Source organism: Pipra filicauda, unplaced genomic scaffold (assembly GCF_003945595.2).
Source record: "Pipra filicauda isolate LSUMZ 115617 unplaced genomic scaffold, ASM394559v2 scaffold98_size3848907_pilon, whole genome shotgun sequence".
NCBI lineage: Eukaryota > Metazoa > Chordata > Aves > Passeriformes > Pipridae > Pipra > Pipra filicauda.
This window is the reverse complement of record NW_024105186.1, coordinates 3077337-3096467: the sequence shown is the minus strand read 5'-3', so window position 1 is coordinate 3096467 and position 19131 is coordinate 3077337. Positions and strand designations below refer to the sequence as shown.

The following is a 19131-nucleotide window of genomic DNA, read 5'->3' as shown; positions in this document are numbered from 1 at the left end:
CCATTGCAGTTGTGTTGTCAAGGACACAGTAGGACTTCTTATTTTTAAAAAGGAATCTTGATGAATGTCCAACATCTTTCCTGTGGCTATAGCTTGATTCCTAGCCATGGGGATTTTGCTTTGTGCATCTCCATTAGGTTTGGTCGGTTGGGGGTTTCTTTGTTTGGTTTTTTTCTTACTCCCTTTCTACATTGCATTTGACAGAGTCAGCAGTAGGGTGTATGTTTACCAAAATACTGTCTTTTTTTCTGAAAACTCTTAATTCCTGATGCTGCAATCTGATTTGACCAGAAATTCTTCAGAAGCCATCCACTAATTTCTCTGTGTGTGTGTGTGATAGTGAAATCATAGCTAAAAATGTATTTATGACAAGAAAACACCTCTTTGTTCCCTTCTCAAGGTTTAATCTTTTGAGATTTTCCCTCTCTGACTTTTAATGGGACAGTCAGCTCCACTGAATTTCATTTTCTATTCTTGAAGTGAGAAAGTACAAATAAGTGAAGAGGAGCAGATGATCAACTTAGCATTCTTTCCCTTCTTGACAACATTTGTGCTTCTTCATTATATGTGTTTAAAATTTCTAGTAAATATTTTTATTTCAGTTTCAAAGCAGAGGAAGAGACTCTAACTTTGAGATAGAAAGGGTTTGGAGAATGTCTTTGTCCCAAATGCAAGGGGTGCTGACTAATGCTGATGACTTCTGTGGAAGTCATCAAAGAGCAACTAAAAGAGTCATTAAAAGAGTAAATATGAAACTTTTATATTGCTTTCTTAAATGCTGTTTTTCATAGTGAAGATGGATCCTGTGTCTAGCTGAATATTTTTAATTATTTTAAATTGCAGGACTGAATTAGTATATTTTCATATTGGGGGAAAGAAAAAGTTTACGGTTACTACATTTTTATCATGGTGAGATAAATTGTTATTGAACTAGTCACTTGGTTTTAAATTGCAGCTATTTCAATTATTTGTTTCTGACTGCCATCATTTAAATTCTAAACTCTTCCCAGGAGCACTCTGCAAACACAGGTTCCTCAGCTGAAAATGAAACACTTGCCTCTGTTGTTTTAATTTTTCAGACTCCAAGAACATGTTAGTTGTGCATCTTACCTGAGTTACTGCTCTGAATTCACTGTATCTGTAGGCACCTGCCTTACCCTACTTAATATATAAGGAACCTGATTTTATCTTTTTGTTAGTATAAGGTCATAGCATCAACAGTCAGTCTGTCTGATCAGTCAGATGTTACCTGTAGCAAAGTTATTAATAACAAAGCGAAGAATTGTAACTGATATGAGAAACACCTGATAAACTTTTAAATGTAAATGTTGTTTTGTCACAGCAACTTATATCTCGCCCTTTCATTTTGGGAAATAAGCATATTAAAAATTTGATAGGCAAGTATGAGTTGATTGTTACAGAGGGATGAATTTTGTTAACTTTACCTTCCCTAATGCACTTAAGGTGAATGTGTTACTTTATTTTTGCTGTGTTCCAAGGGGCTTTTGCTGACCTAAAGAAAAGCCATCTTGTGTTTGTCTGAGGTCAGTTGCCCTAAAGTAGCTTATGGGCAATTTCTCACTGTAGGTCTGTTACAGAATCATATAGGAGGAAATGGACAGCAAGGTAAATGTGAATCAAAATATAAATCTTTGGGTAAATATAAATCACAGCACTATTGAGGGAAGAAAGTAATGCAGAATAAAGCACAGATGTAGAGGTGTATAGGCCTTTTTTCTCAGTATTGAAAGCACAAGTACATTAAGATTGGTCCTACCAAACAGTAACTGGCTGTGATTATCCCAGGAGCTGTCTTGAAGGTACCAGGCTTGTGTTCTGTATATGATGTGTATTCCACTTAAATAACAATGTGTTGTCCTGTGTCTTTCTCTTAGAAAATTACTGCTGCTACTTACTGACATGTATGTTCCATCCCTTCTCTGTCCAATTGTAGATGTACTCCAACAGAGTTGCTTTAAGTGACGAGTTCATCGCACTGCAGCCATTGTCCAGGGCAAGGAATCAGCTGAGCAAAATTAGGTAGAGTAGGAGGGACAGTTCCTCATCAACTCTTATGCATGCTGAAGGTGAACTAACCAGTGCTGAGAGAGATGGGAAGAGGCATGAATATTAGTGGGTTGAGAGGGCAATACCTGTAGTGCAGAAACATTCAGTTTGGTTATTTCTTGGCTTTGCTCCGTGTTTTTTGAGCCAAATGCTTCTCCTAAGTAGCATGTGTTGGACGTGCTTTTTCTTTGTAGGAAAAAACATCCCTAGCATGATGCTCAACTTTCAGAATACAGATCTAGCTGTTCATGCATCCATTGTTAAATAATCATAGTTTCTAGCATGGTTATAATGCTTTTGATTTCTTTATGGTAAAAATTAACAGTGCTTTTTGCATGCTGGATAATTTCAGCTTCATGAGGCCGTGACAGGAAAATCCATGTATTTCAGGCAGCAGTTTCTTGCGAGTTATTTGTCCATTTTAATTTGCTTTTCAGTTGTGTTGAAAGAGCGGAAAATGTTTTAAGCTTGGGTGCTTACATACCCTTGTGCAGCTAAGGCTTTTTGTGTTTGTTTTGTGCAGCTATAAAGTGAGTGTTGTTTGTTTTCAATGTGTGTAGATACATATTCCTAAAGGTATTTGGCTACAAAGTCCCAGAAAATTATTCAAAAAAAGATCAAAGTGTACATGTGTCTGGGTAGGTAAAACGTGATTCTGAAACTCTTCAAATGCACCGACTTCAGCACATGAAATGCTGTCAAATACTGATTCTCTTTTGTAAGACTTAAGCATTCATATGCATCAGCAATGTCTCAACCTGTTTGCTCCCATCATTATCTACTTCTATATTCCACAGCAAGAATTAAGGCAAAGATCTGATTACTTTTAAATATTTTTTAAGATGACTTTGTTGTTAAAAATGTGCAAATAGGTGCTAGAAGAACCAACCAACCTACATTTTTGGGACTTAATTGCCGTTTATTTAACCAAAAGAGAAGAGTTTTGTATTTCCTCTGAGAGTGCACTACATCTTTACAAGGCAAAACTTGAAATGGCCATTGTGTTTGGCTGTTAGTGGCCCCACTCTGAAACACATCACCTTGGATTTCCAAACACCCAGGGAGGTAGTGGTGGGGTGGTTTAGTTTGGTTTTGTTTTTAATTCAGCACTATTAAAACAGGCAGAGTGCTGTATGTTAGTAAATGATTTAACACTAGTAAACTTAATAATTGCATTGGAGAATTGCTCTGCAAAAGCCTTTACAAGTTAGCTTTTAAATTTCTTGGTTTATCAGCGTCATCTAAATATGTTACTTTGGACAAATATATTTCCAGTAAGTCTCTGTTTTCTCAGTGAATTATTAGAGTGAATTACATGGCGCATCATATCTACACCAAAGGTTTTGTAACAGAAGATTCTGTTAAACTTCCCAAACCTAAACACATTTTAAGGGTTATGCAACTGGGGATAGTCAAAGAAAAATAAAGCTGTCTAGGAGTGCAGCCCTGTAGTTACTATAAGGCTAAAACCAGGAGAATTCTTGCTAACTTGAGATGATTTTCTTCATATTACACTTAGGGAAGGGGTTGAAAAAAAATGGGAAATTTGTTTTGTCTGTGAGTAACAAATGATTATACAAATCCAGTTCTCTTGTATGTCAGAATTTTTACACTTGAGCATCTAATAATACCTGAAATACAAGCACTGAGTGCCTTATACTATGGAACTGAACGTGTAAAGTGCAACAAGAAACAAAAAGGATTTGAGTTTCTCTAGTTCTTTATTCTGTCTTTGGACAAAGTTCAGAAGTAATCCTGTGGATCCTTACCTAAAATAGTAAATAAGGAAGATCAGTTAGTAGACAGAAACTGCTCACTTCACTATACTAAATAAAGCCTATTTAGAATGAAGACCACGGGTTAGTTTCTGTGGTGTCAAGGGCAGCTATTTTCCTGAAGCAGTAGGGCAGAAAAAGCAAGGAAAACTGTAGGAGCAGGAAACAAAACAGCTGCTCAGTGAATATGTGGCTATAAGCAGCTAATCTGTCACACCTCATTTGTATGTGCCTACCCAGTAATCGCATCCTTTGTGATGCAGAATGCATGTGGGTTGATGAACAGACTTTGGCAGTTTTCTGTTTGTAAATATGTATTAAAATCCTCAAAAGGACCATAACTCCAGGTTAAACTGAGTTAACGCCTTGTTCTGCCAATGTGCTTACTGTTCTGTTGAGATACAAAAAAAAAATCCCTTTATGAATGCAAATTAAAAGACAAGTATGATGTTATAATATTTTTTTTTATGTCTGTAGGCTTCACAGTGTGCAAAAAATGTTCAAGTTTGTATTGAATACATTTGTGATGTAGAGTTAGAAGTTTTGAAGGGAGTCTTCTAAGTGTCCATGTGATTCCTGTGAGTCAGAATTGCAGTCTTGTGTGTTAAGCTTTTGCCTCTGAACTTTATTATCACTTTTGTAACTTGGGATGAAAAGGAAATGAGGCAGCAGAGCTCAGGTGCAGGTGTTTTCCTCAGCTGGAGTCTGGCTGAGCACTGCTTTCCTCCATAGCTGTCTCTCCTGTTCTTAGAATGTGTGAAATATGTATCTTAGGGGACTTACTGGGCCCCATTGTATCTCATTCCATTTTTTTATTTGTAAATAAAGTTTTGTGTCTGCATGTATGTCTACATGTCTCTTTGCTTTATAAGAACTGTCAGAAATCTTAAGCCACATGTGAGAAGTGTTGCTCGGACAGATGTTTTACTTCTGCTTGCTGATGGGATTAATTGTGTTTATAGAGTTTTTACCTCTGGACTGTGTGTTATGAGCTACAGGGAAATGTCAAACACAAGAAAGGGGTCAATTTACAGAGAAGGCTGTCAGTGCATAATGGTATATCCGGGACTCTGACTGTAGCATGTGCCTCATCACAGCCAAGCCCTGTTCATTCCCCATCTACAGGCCCATGAGTCTGTTGTTGCCTGGTTTTCCCTTCATCTCTGTCCAGATCTGCTCTGTCTCCAGAACTCCAGGCTCCTGGCCCTGGCTTTAAGCTCTTCATTACTTGTTTGTATTTTTAACTCTAGTTCCTGTTTCATAGGATTCTCCTCCTGACAGCTTTCAGATCTGACCCAGCCCAACTCTGTCAAGTTGAGAGCAGACAGGTCTCTGTTCCTTTTACAGCATGTTTTCTGTAAGGAACATGAAATTCCCAAGAGGACTATCCAAGTGTAAGCACACTAGTGAGGTGTACTAGGACACCTTAATATACTAAAATTTGATCAGGGGTAATCTCTTCCTTTACAGGTCTGTACATTTTGTTAGCATACTTTTGTGCTGATCCATTAGCTAATCCATAGAATCTATCACAGGAGAAGGGGATAAATGAGAAAAAAATGTACCATTTGTATTTGTCTTCAGTCACAAAAGTGCACATATTACTTACCTGAAGATACTTTTGTCTGATGACTTTGAAATACTGAAATAATTTGGCATTTGTAGGTTTATTTGATTCAAAGAGACAAAGAGTAGAAAAACTAGAGAAGTGTTGAAAACAAGTGCCAGGCAAGTTGTTAGATGTGAATATTCTTATATTTTAAAATTTTAAAGCTAATTGTTTGGGATTTTGTTATACAGTATATTAAGGGTTAAAGACTGAGCTTTACAGTAGGGAGCAAGTTGTACCTTAGCTGTGGAATAGTAATAATCATTTCATATATTTTCTGAAATGTCCATGTGGCATCAGATGTTGGCAGCAAGACCTGGGCTCGGTAAGATATGCTGCAGTGCTCCTAACTTGGTGTACAGGATTAAATACATTTCCTGTTCCACAAAGTCCCAACTGCATATCTCAGTCTGATTAACTCTGAGTTGAAATGTCCGTCTTGTGGCACGTAAAATAACCTGTAATAAGGCAAACAAACTGAAATGGTCCTTTCTGTTAGAAGGGGGAAAACATATAAAAGTGCAAAATCTGAAAATTTGAAACAGATTTCAAATTTGTTGGGTTTCCCCCTTTCGTACTCTGTGGTGCACAAAGAGACCAAACGCTTCTGATATTTGTGCGCTGACAAACCGCGTTCGATCCACGGATTAAGGGGAAGAAATTGCCTCTTTACCTTGTAAACATGCCTTGTTCTCTCGAGAGCAGATCTGGGAATTGCAAGTTCATATGCCAATGGTAACTGTTTTAAAGCAATGCCAGCGTGGTGCTTTATAAGATTTGTTGCTTTTCTGTCCTTCTAGATGGAAGAAGATAAGGGTTCAGTCAGCTCAGCAGGTGACTTTGCTGAAGGCAGGCACAGAGGGGAGGACAATAGGCAACTGCTAGAGCCATCTAGCCTGCCCGACAGTCCTTACGTTCACTAGGTAGTACTCCCACTCTACCCTAATGTGTGTGTATATATATTTGCATATCTCATATACAGACAGTCATGGAGCCATTCCAAAATACCCATATTTTTGGCATCCATAAGAAAATTTGCATCATAGTATGATTTTTTTTTCTTTTATTAAGCCGAATCATTCTGCACTCCAGTTGCTTTTTGATTTATTACATCAAATGGGCCATTATCATATAAAGTATTATGTTTATTGAGATCCCGGATCTTACCTTATGAAAATACTTTATTTGCAGCCCAGTTATTAATAATATCTTGTATTTCTCTATACTATTTTTTTTTTAAAGCATTGTCTCTCCTGCCTTGTGTTTCCGAAGAGTGTGTATTAGGTTTTCAGAGAACATTACTGCCTTGCCATGCCAAGTTTTACTGTGGTATAAAACTATGGTCATAATTGTCCTCCACAGGGAGAAAAGTGAGAAGAGGGATTCGTGTGTATCTTCCTTCAGGTAGTGGATATAAATATAAAAATCTGTGTTCACCAGGCAGGAGCTCACCCAGTGTTACTTTACACTGAACTCTGAAGCTGATGAAACAGAATTGCTGTTTCCAGGCTTATATAAGGTCACATATGCTGTTGTTGTTTTTTTTTTTTTTAAATTATATTAATGGTTCCATAAATCTTAGTTCAAGCATGGTCCTAGTTTTCTGTGTCTAACTAGTGAAGAATAAAGGAAGCAGCAGCCCTCCAAAATCAGAGCTGAGGCTTCACTCTTTAGAAACAAGTTTGGGTTCCTCTTGGTTCTTCTTTCTGACAGTCTTTGAACAATATGTAGGACTGCTAGCTCTCAGCAGATTCTAGGGAAGAAAATTGTCTAGTTCATCTGATCCTACTAAAACCTCTGTAATGTGACCTTTTGAAGTAACTTTAAAGGTGTTAACTTGTTCTGCTTCAGGATAATGGATGGACTAAATATTCTTTTTGAAATCCTAAGTGTAGGAATGCTGGGAGTTACTGTTGTGAACACAGCTGTGAAGATCACTGCCATGTGCAGCAGGGAGCTTGTCTGCTGACCTCCAAACAGGAATTCCTTCTGCTCTGTGTAATTCCTTGTCTGATAACTCTTTGAGCACAGTCTGATGTGGCTGTGAAGGTCATATTTGCTGGTACTGCAGTGCTGCAAAATGTGCCATTCCTGATTTTCTGTGAAAGTGCAGTTGTGACCAGATGTGATGGCCATCAAATGAGGGTGTTCAGGGACTCAGGCTCTCTTGAGGTGTATTTTGTTCTGTTTGTGTTTTAACCAGAACCCCTTTTAGACCTGTGGTTTGCAGTGCTTCTGCTCCTGTCTCTCAGGAGTTCATTGTCATAATAAATGTTCCTTTTGTGTCCCCAAAACCTCCTAAATGAGTGTGAGTTAGTGTATGTTCTGCCTGTGCTCATCCATGGCCTCCCAGGTGCAGCATCCACAGAATCCAGTTTTTAGAGCTTTCTGTATGTTCAGACAACTGTTGACTGACAGTCCTGTGAGCATCACGTTGAGCAGAGTGATGGGAGGGTCTGGAGGGACCATGGGGAATGTGGCACAGAGCTGAGGAAGGGACAGACATGGAGAAAAAAGATGCATGGAAATACCAGTGTTCCCTCCTTGCCCTACCAATTGGGATTTTTCTCTTGGATTTCCAAATGCCTCGTTTCTGTTGCTGCCTCTTCTTTGCTGTGTGGGAATTGTTCTGTTATGAAGCTGTAAATGTGTCTGGCTGCCTATTTTGGGGATTAGGAAGGATTGTGTCCACTCACAGTAAACCATTCCCACAGGGAACTCTGAGGTTCTTTGCTTTTGTTGCAGTGTTCACCAAGTGTGAGTGTTGTGCAAAAAATTGGGGTTGGAAACCAGAGTTCAGACAACAGTCAGTGACCTTTGGTCACGCTGTGAAAAGTTGTGGGAAGCTCTTAAGTGAACTGTGTCCTATCACAGACTAAGATGCCTCCTCCCAGAATCTTCATTCAGTGATGTGAGGACAGGATAATGGATGCTTAAGTCTGTGTGTTCAATATTTGTTTGACAGGATGCCCTCATGGAGAGTTTCAAATTAAATTAAAAAGCATCCCCACACTCCACATTCACATTTTTATTTCCTTTTGGAAAGGTTACTGGAGTCAGTTTAGGCTCTTCTCTCTAGAAATGCAAGATTTCAGAGAGATTTCAGGTTGCTGCAGTTGGCTGGTGTGCAGCAGTGTTGTAAAGGAGCACACTGGTAGGTGGCACTTACACCCATACATCTCTCTTACTGCCTTTTTTTTTCCCCTTTATTCTTTCTATTGCTTTTTTTTCTCACCTACAGAAAATCAGCTGTTGAAAGTTTATTATGCTAATATTGAATTATTCTTTGTGTTGGCATGAACATGACTGAACCTTTCTGACAGCAGCCTTGTTTGCATTTGGATAAACAATGTTTGTAAAATCAGGAATGTGCTTTTGTTCTGTACCAAGCCAAGGGTATCTATGGTAGTGAAAATCTGTAAATTATTGTAGGAAGTTGCATTCCACACTTCTTGAGGAAAAAATATTACATAGGATCAGGTTGCTGCATTGTATTCTGCAGCCCCAGCCTGAAGCTTTCTCTTGATTTCCCTCAAAGTAGGACAGAGCTGAGCTTGTATAAATTGTTGTCTGGCCACTGAGGTGAATCCCAGCTGAAACTGCATGTGCTCTGCTGTGGGGTTTGTTAGAGCTGGAACATAGAGAATTCCTAACCAGATCATTTCCAGCTTTAGGCAGATGTGGTGTTAAACCATTTCCATGAGCTCCAAGGCTGCAAACAAACCTTGGAAAGATCAAATTTTAGTGTATATAGGCCTCGGGGCATGGGAATATTATTCCTCATTGTAGTTCTCCTATAAAATTGAAAAATATTCAACACTCTAACTTTAAGAAAATCTGCTTTTCCTAAGTGTTTTCTGATAACATCTTCATTGCTAGAATTTGTGAGTACTGATTTTTTTTTATTTGTTTTTTTTTTTGTTTTGTTTTGTTGTTTGTTTTTTTTTATTCCTTCCTTCCAGCTTACTGAGGCAGGTTCAGGTATCAACTGCTTGGACTCCATGTGCTGCTTCTCAGATGGGGAAACAGCATGCACATCTGTTAGAAGAATGTTGGAACGACTAATGGGAAGATGTAGCCCAACCCGGGTCAACAGGTGTGGCATTTCTCTCAATAGCCTTTGCTGCAGACGATTCTCCTATAAACTGGAACCCGATGAGCCTGCAGCAATAGATGTCTAGAAATCAGCTGCAGGTTTTGCTTACCTAAGTCGGAGATGCAACTCTTTGTTGTACTTCTTTTCATCCTAAAAGATTAGTTTCTTGTTTCTTTTTGAGTGGTTTCTTTTGGGATGGGGAGGGGAAAAACAGTTTTCAAAAGATTTCTGTTAAAGTGTTTAGTTTGGCTTTACTACAAGTTCTTGTGTTGTATCTATCGTAATTTCTCTTGATTTGTACATTCTTCTCTTTAGAAAATCAAACCTTGCTGCTGGTTTTGTTCTCCTTTTTATGATTTTTTTTTTTGCTTTCATGAATCAGGAGTTGTTTATGAAGTCGAAAGACTTTTCCCTTTGGTTCTGGATGTACAACCTCCAAATATTTACCTTGGAGCTTGAATTACTCCTGAAGATATACAAAAGGCTCACACTCCCCCCTTAAATATAACTTCATTGTTAGAAGGAGAGTCTTTAAATCTTTCAGCCATTGATTGATATGAAGATGAAATATTTTTGTAGTATAACTTTTATAAGCTATTTCTAAAATCAGAGTAATTGACAGAACAGAGTCTTCAGGTTCTAAGAATTTTAAATGTTTTTTCGGTTCTAGAAGGTATATTGTCAAAATCATGTGTGCCATTCCAAAGTATGTGCTAAATAAATCTTTCCTCCACAAACCATGTGTGAAACAAACATCAGTGGGATAAAAGCACGTTAGAGTAATGGGATATGTCTAAAGAGCAATACTGCTCTTATGGTCAGAGGAGCTCTCACTGAATCCCCTAATGTGCCATCTCCCCATGTCCAAATAGAGGGATAGTGAACAAACATGGAAATATTTGGGGGTAGAAGTCAAAATAGTCTTTTGTACATCGTAATCTCTCAGTCCCTGAATGATATCATGGTCCTTCACTGGTCAAAAGGCAAACCTGAAAACACTGAGCTTCACACATTTTCAAGGAAACTCATTTTGTATTTGGACAACTTTGTCTCTTTCTGTTAAAGGTTGTGATATCATTCACTGGGTGTCAAGTCTGGTGTGGGTAATTTCCACTGACAGCTTTGTCAGCTCTGATTCTGCCTTTAGGTATTGCCTGGTCTGTAGCTCATCTCTGTTGGAACTCTTGTGTTGAACACTGTGTCTGTGGTTTCAGTCAGTCCCTCTCTTCTGGCTTGCTTATGAAATTTATTCAGTGTTTCTACAAACCTAGGTTATGAATATGCAAAATGTTTCATTCCATATGAAATATGAACTGTTATGACTAAGTACATTTTTAATCCAAACTTGCTGTATAGAAAGCGGGCATGATGTGTAAAATAAACAATTTAATAGAATTTTTAATCTACAAGGTGAGCATTTAATTGGTCTAAAAATCAACATTTTGGTAGCAGTTGCTCTAAGTTTTTTGATGTTTTTTTCCACTTCTCTGTAAAACTGTGCTTTCCAAATGAGGAATTTCTCATGCTACTTCTTTTCCATTTATTGTTATCTAATTAAGATTTTTGTTAACAATTGCCTTAGTAACCTGTAGTCTTATAAGGTAGGTATTCTGTGTTTTATTTAATGCATTCACAGTTTTACAATTTTCTCTTTTGTTCCACTTAAATTTTCTTTCCTTGAGAACTTACAAATACTTACTGAAGATAACTCATATTTGACAGAATATTAAACAATCTTTGAAGACTGCTTTTTCTCAGGTTTCTTGTCTGCTTACCTCATGTAATTTTCAGATGAAGTTCCATCAAGCCAAATAATTGTAGAGTTCTTAGAACACAGACAATAGGATTACATTTAATGAATATGCAAAACTATCTTGGTGCTACACTAAGGGCTTGCAGTTCTGTGGTTTTTGCTGCTGCCTCTGGTTGAAATTGCTCTGAACAATCTTCTAGTTTCACTTACATTTATGTACAGTACACCTAGATAAGAGATTTTTTTTTAAATGTGTCATACTTGCTGTCTTCAGTGACTTCAGCTCCTTCTACTCAGCATTGACACTTAAAACCAAGGCTAAAAGTAATTTTCTTCCCTTACACTTTCCTAGTAATATAAGTCTTTGTTCATTTTTTAACATCTTAATTGCTTGAATCTTTTAGCAAAGCCATGGCTAGCCATGAATTGCTTGAATCACACGAAGCAGTTACGAGTCGTGAAATGCTGAAGGTACAGCATTAAGAATTCTCGAGTGATTTTTTAAAGTGCTTGTAAAATTGTTTAGGCTTTGTTCACGAGCTTGAGCTGCTGTGTTTTGTATCTAAATCTTCAGAAAATTGTGCAGTCCCCAACAGGTTGGTCTCCTGAGCACTTGTGCTGTATAAAGCAGCAAATTATTCAACCAGGAGGTAGCTGCAAATTATTTTTGTCGAATGAAGTGATGCTGAGAAATACGTTGTCTGTGCAAGTGCTGTAGAATGAAGAGCACTTCTTTAAATAATGTTGCTGTAGCAGCTTGTGTTGTATTCTGTGCTCCTGATATTCTGTCAAATATGAGAACTGAACAGGAAATCCAACACGGTATCAAATTTTGATAGAAGCTTTGATGAATCAAAGTTGTACAAATGCTTGGAGTAGTGGGCCACAGGAGTATAGTTCTCTTGTGTTTATTTTACTGCTTGTAAAATGTATTTGAGAAGTATTTTCTATAGCTCCATTCACCAGTTAGGCTATAAAATGTGTGGTGTGGTATGTTAAAAAATGCATTTTTGTCTGTCTGTTCCATTAAATTGTCTGTCAGCTTGTCAGTCACTCAGATACTAAGAATGCTGGATCACATTTCTTGTACAGTAGGATTCATTGCTGAATTGTTGGATCTCCCATTAGTGGTACTTGTGTCAAGGCACTGCATGTAACAGTTGTAAAGAAACAGCAGATTTCTGACAGAGGCTAATTTGGAGGATAAATTCATTACGTTTTGATTTCCTGCCTTCCAGCCTTCTATTTTTCAGCATTTCACATACAGTTTTCATAACATTGTTCAGCCAAGAACAGTATTTCTTCCCAAGCAGTAATTTGTCCTCAAGTGAAAGACATTGTGAGATCCCATCTCAGTCAGAAGCTGTGACGTCTTAGGTAGCTTTCCTGATGTCTTAAAATTTAACAGTAAAAGGGATGAAACAGATTCATGGCTGTGGTTCAGTTTTGCCTGCCCACAACTCCAGCCAGTGTGGATGTTTCCCGTTGGGACACGGGTGTGCTGGGTTTCCTGGGGCAGCTGTGCCCCACAGGGCTTTGCTGGAATGGCCTCAGGTGGTGCCTCAGTGTACACAGGCAGCATTCAGAGTCTCCCTGAGGGCACAGTATTGAAACTTTAGTGGCAAAAGGGGCATATAAACTGCTGGTTGTTTTAGTTCATAGTGAGGAAAATATCCATAGCTGTGAGTAAATTGTTAATTACACAGCAGACATGAGTTGGCATCTGTTCTCAAAGGTCTGAATGAATTGCAGGTGCCTACATGAGATGAATAGATTAGTCTTTTAAAGAGGAACATTTGCCTAATCTCATAGCACTTCTATCTTTTGCTTTCCTAGACTTTTCTCCTCACCTCTGTAGAGTATAAGTTCCCAGTCAGCCAAACTTTTCTTTTATTGTTACTTTAGATCATGGAGTTCCTCGGATCCCTTCTATGCCAACGACAGAAGCATCTTGACTCTCTCCACAATGGACTCAGCCACTTGTTGACAGGGACATTTGTAAATGCCTTGTGGAAGCCATGTGGTGCTCACACACCTGTAGGTTCTGAGGCGAGTCCAGTGTCCGTCGCTGCCCTAGGAAAGAGTAGAGTGACTCCTAAGCACAGACCTTGTCTGTGGCTTGGCATCTGCACAGCTATTGCTTCCAGTATTTTTTTCTAATTATATCTACAAATTGCTAAATAATTTTTTTGGAGGTAAGGAATGCTTTTACCTCTGACCATTTGATCTTTTTTGTTACCGTATGAGCAGATTGAAATCCTGAATTTAATACTTGAGACGTCACTGCAGCGCAATGACAACATCTTTCTCCTCCCAAATTTGAGTGATCCAATTTGAATCAACTTGAATTTGCACAATTGAAGTTTTAAAAGTTGCATTTTTCATGATGACCCTTCCCTTTAAACACACACATTCATTTTGAGCTGTGTCTCAGATGCTGTCTTAGCAGTTTGAGGATCAATTTTTTTGTTTCTGTGGACGGTTACCATATTCTGTGAGCAATCAGTTTAGTAATTTTTGAGAGTTAAATGCAATTCAAATATTTATGCTGGTATATGAGTGGCAATACATTAGTCATTGCTTTGAAAAACACTGTTAACTGTGAGAAATCAATAATTTGGAATACTAAGGGATATAACAGTTCACTGTTCTCTTAAAGTATAATTCGGAAGCCAGTCATCCTTTATTATGCCATGTGTGGGTTTTTTAACAGTTCCGGATCCCGACATGGAAAAATGTTTAAAGAATTGGTGGATTGTGCAGAAGTCTCACTAGCATAAATTTTTTGAATTATTAATCTTTTAAAGTTGGGGAATTTTTGCATGTTTTGTTCTTTTTCATGTATTTATATTTGGTCATGTTGTACTTTGAAGATATAATTAATGCTTAATTATCTTCGTTATATCGGAAGGATCCGAGACCTTGATGGCAATGTTTTGATACCTGAGTATGCCAATAAAAGCAAATTGCACAGTTGGAGGTTTGAATGGTGCATCTTGTAGGTACTTCTGTTGTCCCAGTATAAACGTGTCTGCAGGCTTGGGGCTGGGTAGCAGCAACATTTACATGTTCCTTCAGCCAGAATGGTTGTCTTTGGATGTGGGAGATGAAATGGAGGTGCTGCCACAGGGATGGCTGCAGAGCACTGCCTTGGGCACAGTGGTGTTTGTGGGTTGTGGCTGGTGAAAGTGCTGCTGCTTTGGGACATCCTGTTTTAAGTCAGCCTCTGACACTGAAGTCCCATCAATAACTTCAATACTCTCCCTGTCAGGCAGTTAAAGGCTGTGTATTTAAAATTAACTCGGGGTAGAACAAACTGTAAATCAAACACAGACTGTAAATAACACCTACAGAACTTCTTCAGTAAAGGTGTGGGGAAGTGTAGGATTCGGGCAAAGCCGCTTTCCCCCTGCCCGGGTGAGTTGCTGCCGTTGCCCTCAGTGCTGTCCCCCGAGCACATTTCACAGCAAATCCTTTGTATTCCATGATTTAGGCAGGCACATCCCACCCTCCTGGTTACATCTCAGTAGGGGCCTGGGCTGCTGCCAGAGGAGTGTATCCCTCATTCTCAAATCCCTCATCCCAAATTCTTCCGAGTTCAATGAGGAGAGGAAGCGTTGAAGAGGTCCCGCTTTCCTTGGATCAGATCCTTTGCATGTGCCTTACCTAAAAACAAGCTTGAGCTTGAAAATGTCAGGTGTACACTAGATCCCCACAGCAAGTGTCCAGGGGATGAGGAATCACTAAAATCGAGCCTTGCCTTCTCCATGCAGCAGGTATGAACATGTGACTCATCCCACTGCAGACAGCTTGAAACCTGGATCCAGCGCAGAGATGCAATAACCTCATTGTTGTCTCTCCAGTCCCCAAAAAAACTTATCCATATATGCACTACTAGCAAAATACACTTGGATTTCATCTACTTCTATCACTTTATATTTCATATCTATAGTATTATACATGGGTTTAAAATTATTTTCTTTGTAGTAGTTTCTCATTCTCAGAGTCTTCACACTGCCACGGTTACCTAGGAAATGCAGACTTATGTGCTCTAATCAGATATCTGCTGTTTAGCTGTATCTTTTACACCTAAATCACAGTGTTCCACCTTTCAGCAGTACTTGTTTGTCCGTGTCAGCCACAGCATTGTCCCGTCAGTGTGTGTGACCTCATCCATCCGTGTGGTTCGTGTGTCCTGGACCAAAATACAGACTGGGGTTAACGTTGTGCAGTAGGAAGCAGAGGCCTTGTACAGCCCCACTCCAAGCATTTCCATTGGCTCAGCTCTGTGGGTGATGTATTTTGGCTTTTACCACAAAAATGTGTTAATTATATTTGCACAAAAGCAGCACAGTCCTATATTTGAAGAATAATTTACATTCATTATGTTTCTTTAAAACCTTCCATCTCCTCTCCTCCCTTTCCCCCCTACTTTTCCTTTTCCCAGTGTTTGTAAGGTTACCGAAGAAACATGCATTTAAACAATTAAGGAGGAACTTAAGAATCCATCTGTCTGCCAAGGTATATTTTTCTATTTGCAGTAAATCTAAGTCAGTAATGTCTCATTCAGAACATAGACATGGTTTGCCTTAGACCAGATTTTTTGGTGTGACAAATACTTTGGATGGAAGAAGTGACTGGGGTTTTGTGTTGATGTCACAAAGCTTTTAAAAACACTTCAAGGAAGAAAGACTTTGTGTATTTCTTTGACAGCTGAAGTGTAGGAAACCATTCACTGTGCATTGGGCACAGTGCAGAATCCTTCGTGTAGAAGCCAGAACAAAATCCAGCTAATTCAGTGTAACACTGGCATTCGTCCCTGAGACAGAGTGGGAACGGGTGGGGGACAATTTGCCACGGGGAGGAAATGTGTTATTATTCTCTCTTAGCCTCAAAATCCATAAAAGCCTGTAGTAGGAGTCTGTAGTTCAAAGCAAGAGTGGTGTACACTCGCTTTACTATGCAGTGTCTCTGAAGAAGCACCTTCTCCACAGCCCCTCCCAAATGGGATTGCATTCCCAGCAGGTCAGTTCTCGTTCTGGAAAAACAGGGTTTGGTTTTGTTACTTAGGAAAACATAACTTTAGTTGCCAAACTTAAGCTTTTAAAAGGATGCAGTGGAAAAGACTTCAGTGGAAAGATGTTCTGAATTGTTTCACAAACTAAAATGTAAATGTTCTGCTTAAGAGTATTCTGTATATCTTTTAAGGTTACAGGTAGGGGAGGGGGAACAAAAACTGCAAAGGAAGGAACCCTGAAAACTTTGGCTTTATATTTTCAGTGATTTATTGTTTTCAAGTGCAAAAGGTGATTTGAGAAAAAGCTCATGCAATTTAGAATGCATATTAGGCACCTACAATGTCTTACTGAAAACCTTTGCTAGTACTCTCAAACATGTTTTTTATGACAGTGTAACTTCTATATTGGAATAAAATATCATTTTCTAGTGTTAGAAGTGTCTCAAAGCTGTAGTCTAAATCATTTTTCATAGTTTGGTACTTCTAAGGAGTTGTGATTTTGGTGAAATTCAGTGTTAAAAGTGCTCAAGCATAATGTGCTTCTGAACCATTTATTTTTGAGCTATTTTGGGATTCTCATTTTTTTGGTGTAGAATCCCTAATAACTTGCCATCATTGCTGGACTCACCACTGCCTTGTTCGTTACACAGATGTCCCTGCTTACAGTTGTTCCTAGAACTGGGCAAACCGCTCACTAGAGACTAATTTTAGCCTTTATTCTGCTCCTAAATTAGTTCCCAACTAGACTCTCTTCTTTGCAGATCTGGGTTGGGGGTTTTTTTGCAAACATTTTTATTGTTGGTTGTTTTGTACGTTCTTTGCTTCTGTTGTTTGCTTCCAGCGGCATGATTTGTCTGGGTTCTGCTCTCTGGGAATGACTCAGTTTGTAACAGGAGGAGGGAAGAACGGGATGCTCGTGGCTCTTATCAGCTCTTGCCATCAGTCGTCTTAGAAGCGCATTTGCATCGGTATTTGCGAGGCTTCTGCTTGCCGTAGATTTTTTTTTCCTTCAGCTAAATCCTGCTCCCAGAGGCATCAGGACTGTCTGGGTGGAGAGCCCGTGTGGTGCTGGTTGAAGGGATGTTCCTGTCGCTCCCTGGCTCCGGCTGTGCTGCCCTCAGTCCATCCCGTCATCGCTGCAGAGGGGCCGCGGTGGTGCCGGGCTGTAAATGCACAGATGTGAGCGGAGGGGCCCTGGGCTGACGCTGTGCCTGGAACGTGATGAAATAAATGTGCTGCTGTTTGTGGCACAGAGTGTGACTTGTCTGAAAGAAACCCTGGCCTGGCCTGGGGGGTGGAATAATTTTTCCTCAGCAGGTTTAAAGGAAATTACTTCATCCATCAGCAGGTTCTCAACCTTTTTACGTTTTGAGAACGGGCTAGAAGATAATCTCTGGGGCATATATAGAAAGGGGGAAATGGTTAAAAATGAGGCTCGCCTTGCTGCAGGAGTATCTTATTTATATCTCAAAGAATAGATTTTACAATTCCTAGTTGCAGTCCCATGAGAGATTTCGGATCCCTATGCATACAAAAACAACAGATCATCTTGTCCCCTGTTTTTTCACTGAAGTGTGATCAAGTTCTGCTTTTCCAAAGGAAAAAAAAAAAACTGTAATGATAAAATCTCTGCAAGAAGTACTATTTGAAAGATGTTGATCCTTAATTTTAGGCAAATAAGGGGCATTGCCAACTGGAAACTAGCAATAATTAGTACAAAGAATTTTGGACCTCTGACACTGTGGCTGCTTCATGTTGGTTTTGCTCCTCTGACAGCGAGGCTGTGTGCTTGCTCCTTGTACAGCTTGGTCAGTAGAAGTTGTTTTGAAAATGGTTTATGAAAATTATATTTATTAAATAAAACTTTCACTTCTAGCTGAGTCATTGTTTTAATTATGTGTTAGAGGAAAATATGGCAGAGTAAAGCCAGGCTTGCTGTGCCACAGGCCCAGGATCAGTCAGTAGATGTATTCCCAGCAGTCTCAGGCCGGAGAGAAGTCCACCAGGAAGAAAAGCAAAACAAAACCAAAAACCCCCACAGCTGTACATAAAGACACACACCTACATACACCCATAGATGTGTGTGTAAGGGGATGCAGGGGTGTCCCTCCAGCAGCTGAGCTCAAATCAGTTGACGCAGGAACTCGCTGGCCCTGGAGCCCACCAGGAGATGATTAGTGAATTCCAGCCTGGGGGTCGTTCCCATTTCTCCAACAGTAAATGTAACCCAGAGTTCACTCAGCTGCCCAACCACAGCCTGGTCCTCTCCACACACAACCTTTACAGCCCCATCATTTCTCACCCTCTCAGGTTCCTGGTCCTAATTTGATTTACAGGGTTATCCCTCTGACTCCTGCCAGTTGTCCTTTGAACACTGAGGAAGGCTTGGAATGTTACATTCTTGAACACATACAATTTGAATTTAGAAAAGAAGGAGTTTTAATTTTCTTGCAAAATATTCAAATGACATTCAGGCAGCTTTTGTTTAGTCTGAGAACTTGAAGACCATTTAGCAGAAGAACTTCCAGTTTAAGTGCTCGGACTTGGGCCTGAGTTACAGGTGCCTGTTTAAACCATCAGGAGCAAAATTCTTGGTCTTTACTCAAGCAGATACTTCTACACATTGGTACTAAACCAGCTACAGTTCTACAAAGCTTAGACCTATTTCTGATAAATGAAATTATAATTTCATCAAGTATTTAATGCTGCAGTCAACTCTTGGAGAGCTCAGAGGACTGAAGGGCACCATGGTTTAAAAACCAAACACAGCCACTGTACCATACTCAAATAAAATCTACAGAGACTTCTGGCAAC

The 19131-nt window shown here is 39.3% G+C and overlaps 1 protein-coding gene across 10 annotated transcripts in view; it reads left to right on the top strand.

The window, feature by feature from the left end:
* The window catches only part of ATP11B (ATPase phospholipid transporting 11B (putative)), a 65652-nt gene extending 47460 nt beyond the window's left edge, over positions 1 to 18192 (top strand). Inside the window, exons 29-31 of one of the 10 annotated variants that reach the window (XM_027712863.2) lie at positions 9414 to 9547; positions 15748 to 15821; positions 17159 to 18192. In XM_027712863.2, the coding sequence (XP_027568664.1) occupies positions 9414 to 9547; positions 15748 to 15781 (168 nt within the window). In that variant the 3' untranslated portion in view covers positions 15782 to 15821; positions 17159 to 18192. Of the gene's footprint in view, positions 1 to 1954; positions 4684 to 6251; positions 6375 to 9413 lie in introns of those variants that run through there. The other 9 variants (XM_027712860.2, XM_027712858.2, XM_027712861.2 and 6 more) reach the window with 9 other exon arrangements.
* The last annotated feature ends 939 nt before the right edge of the window (positions 18193 to 19131 follow it).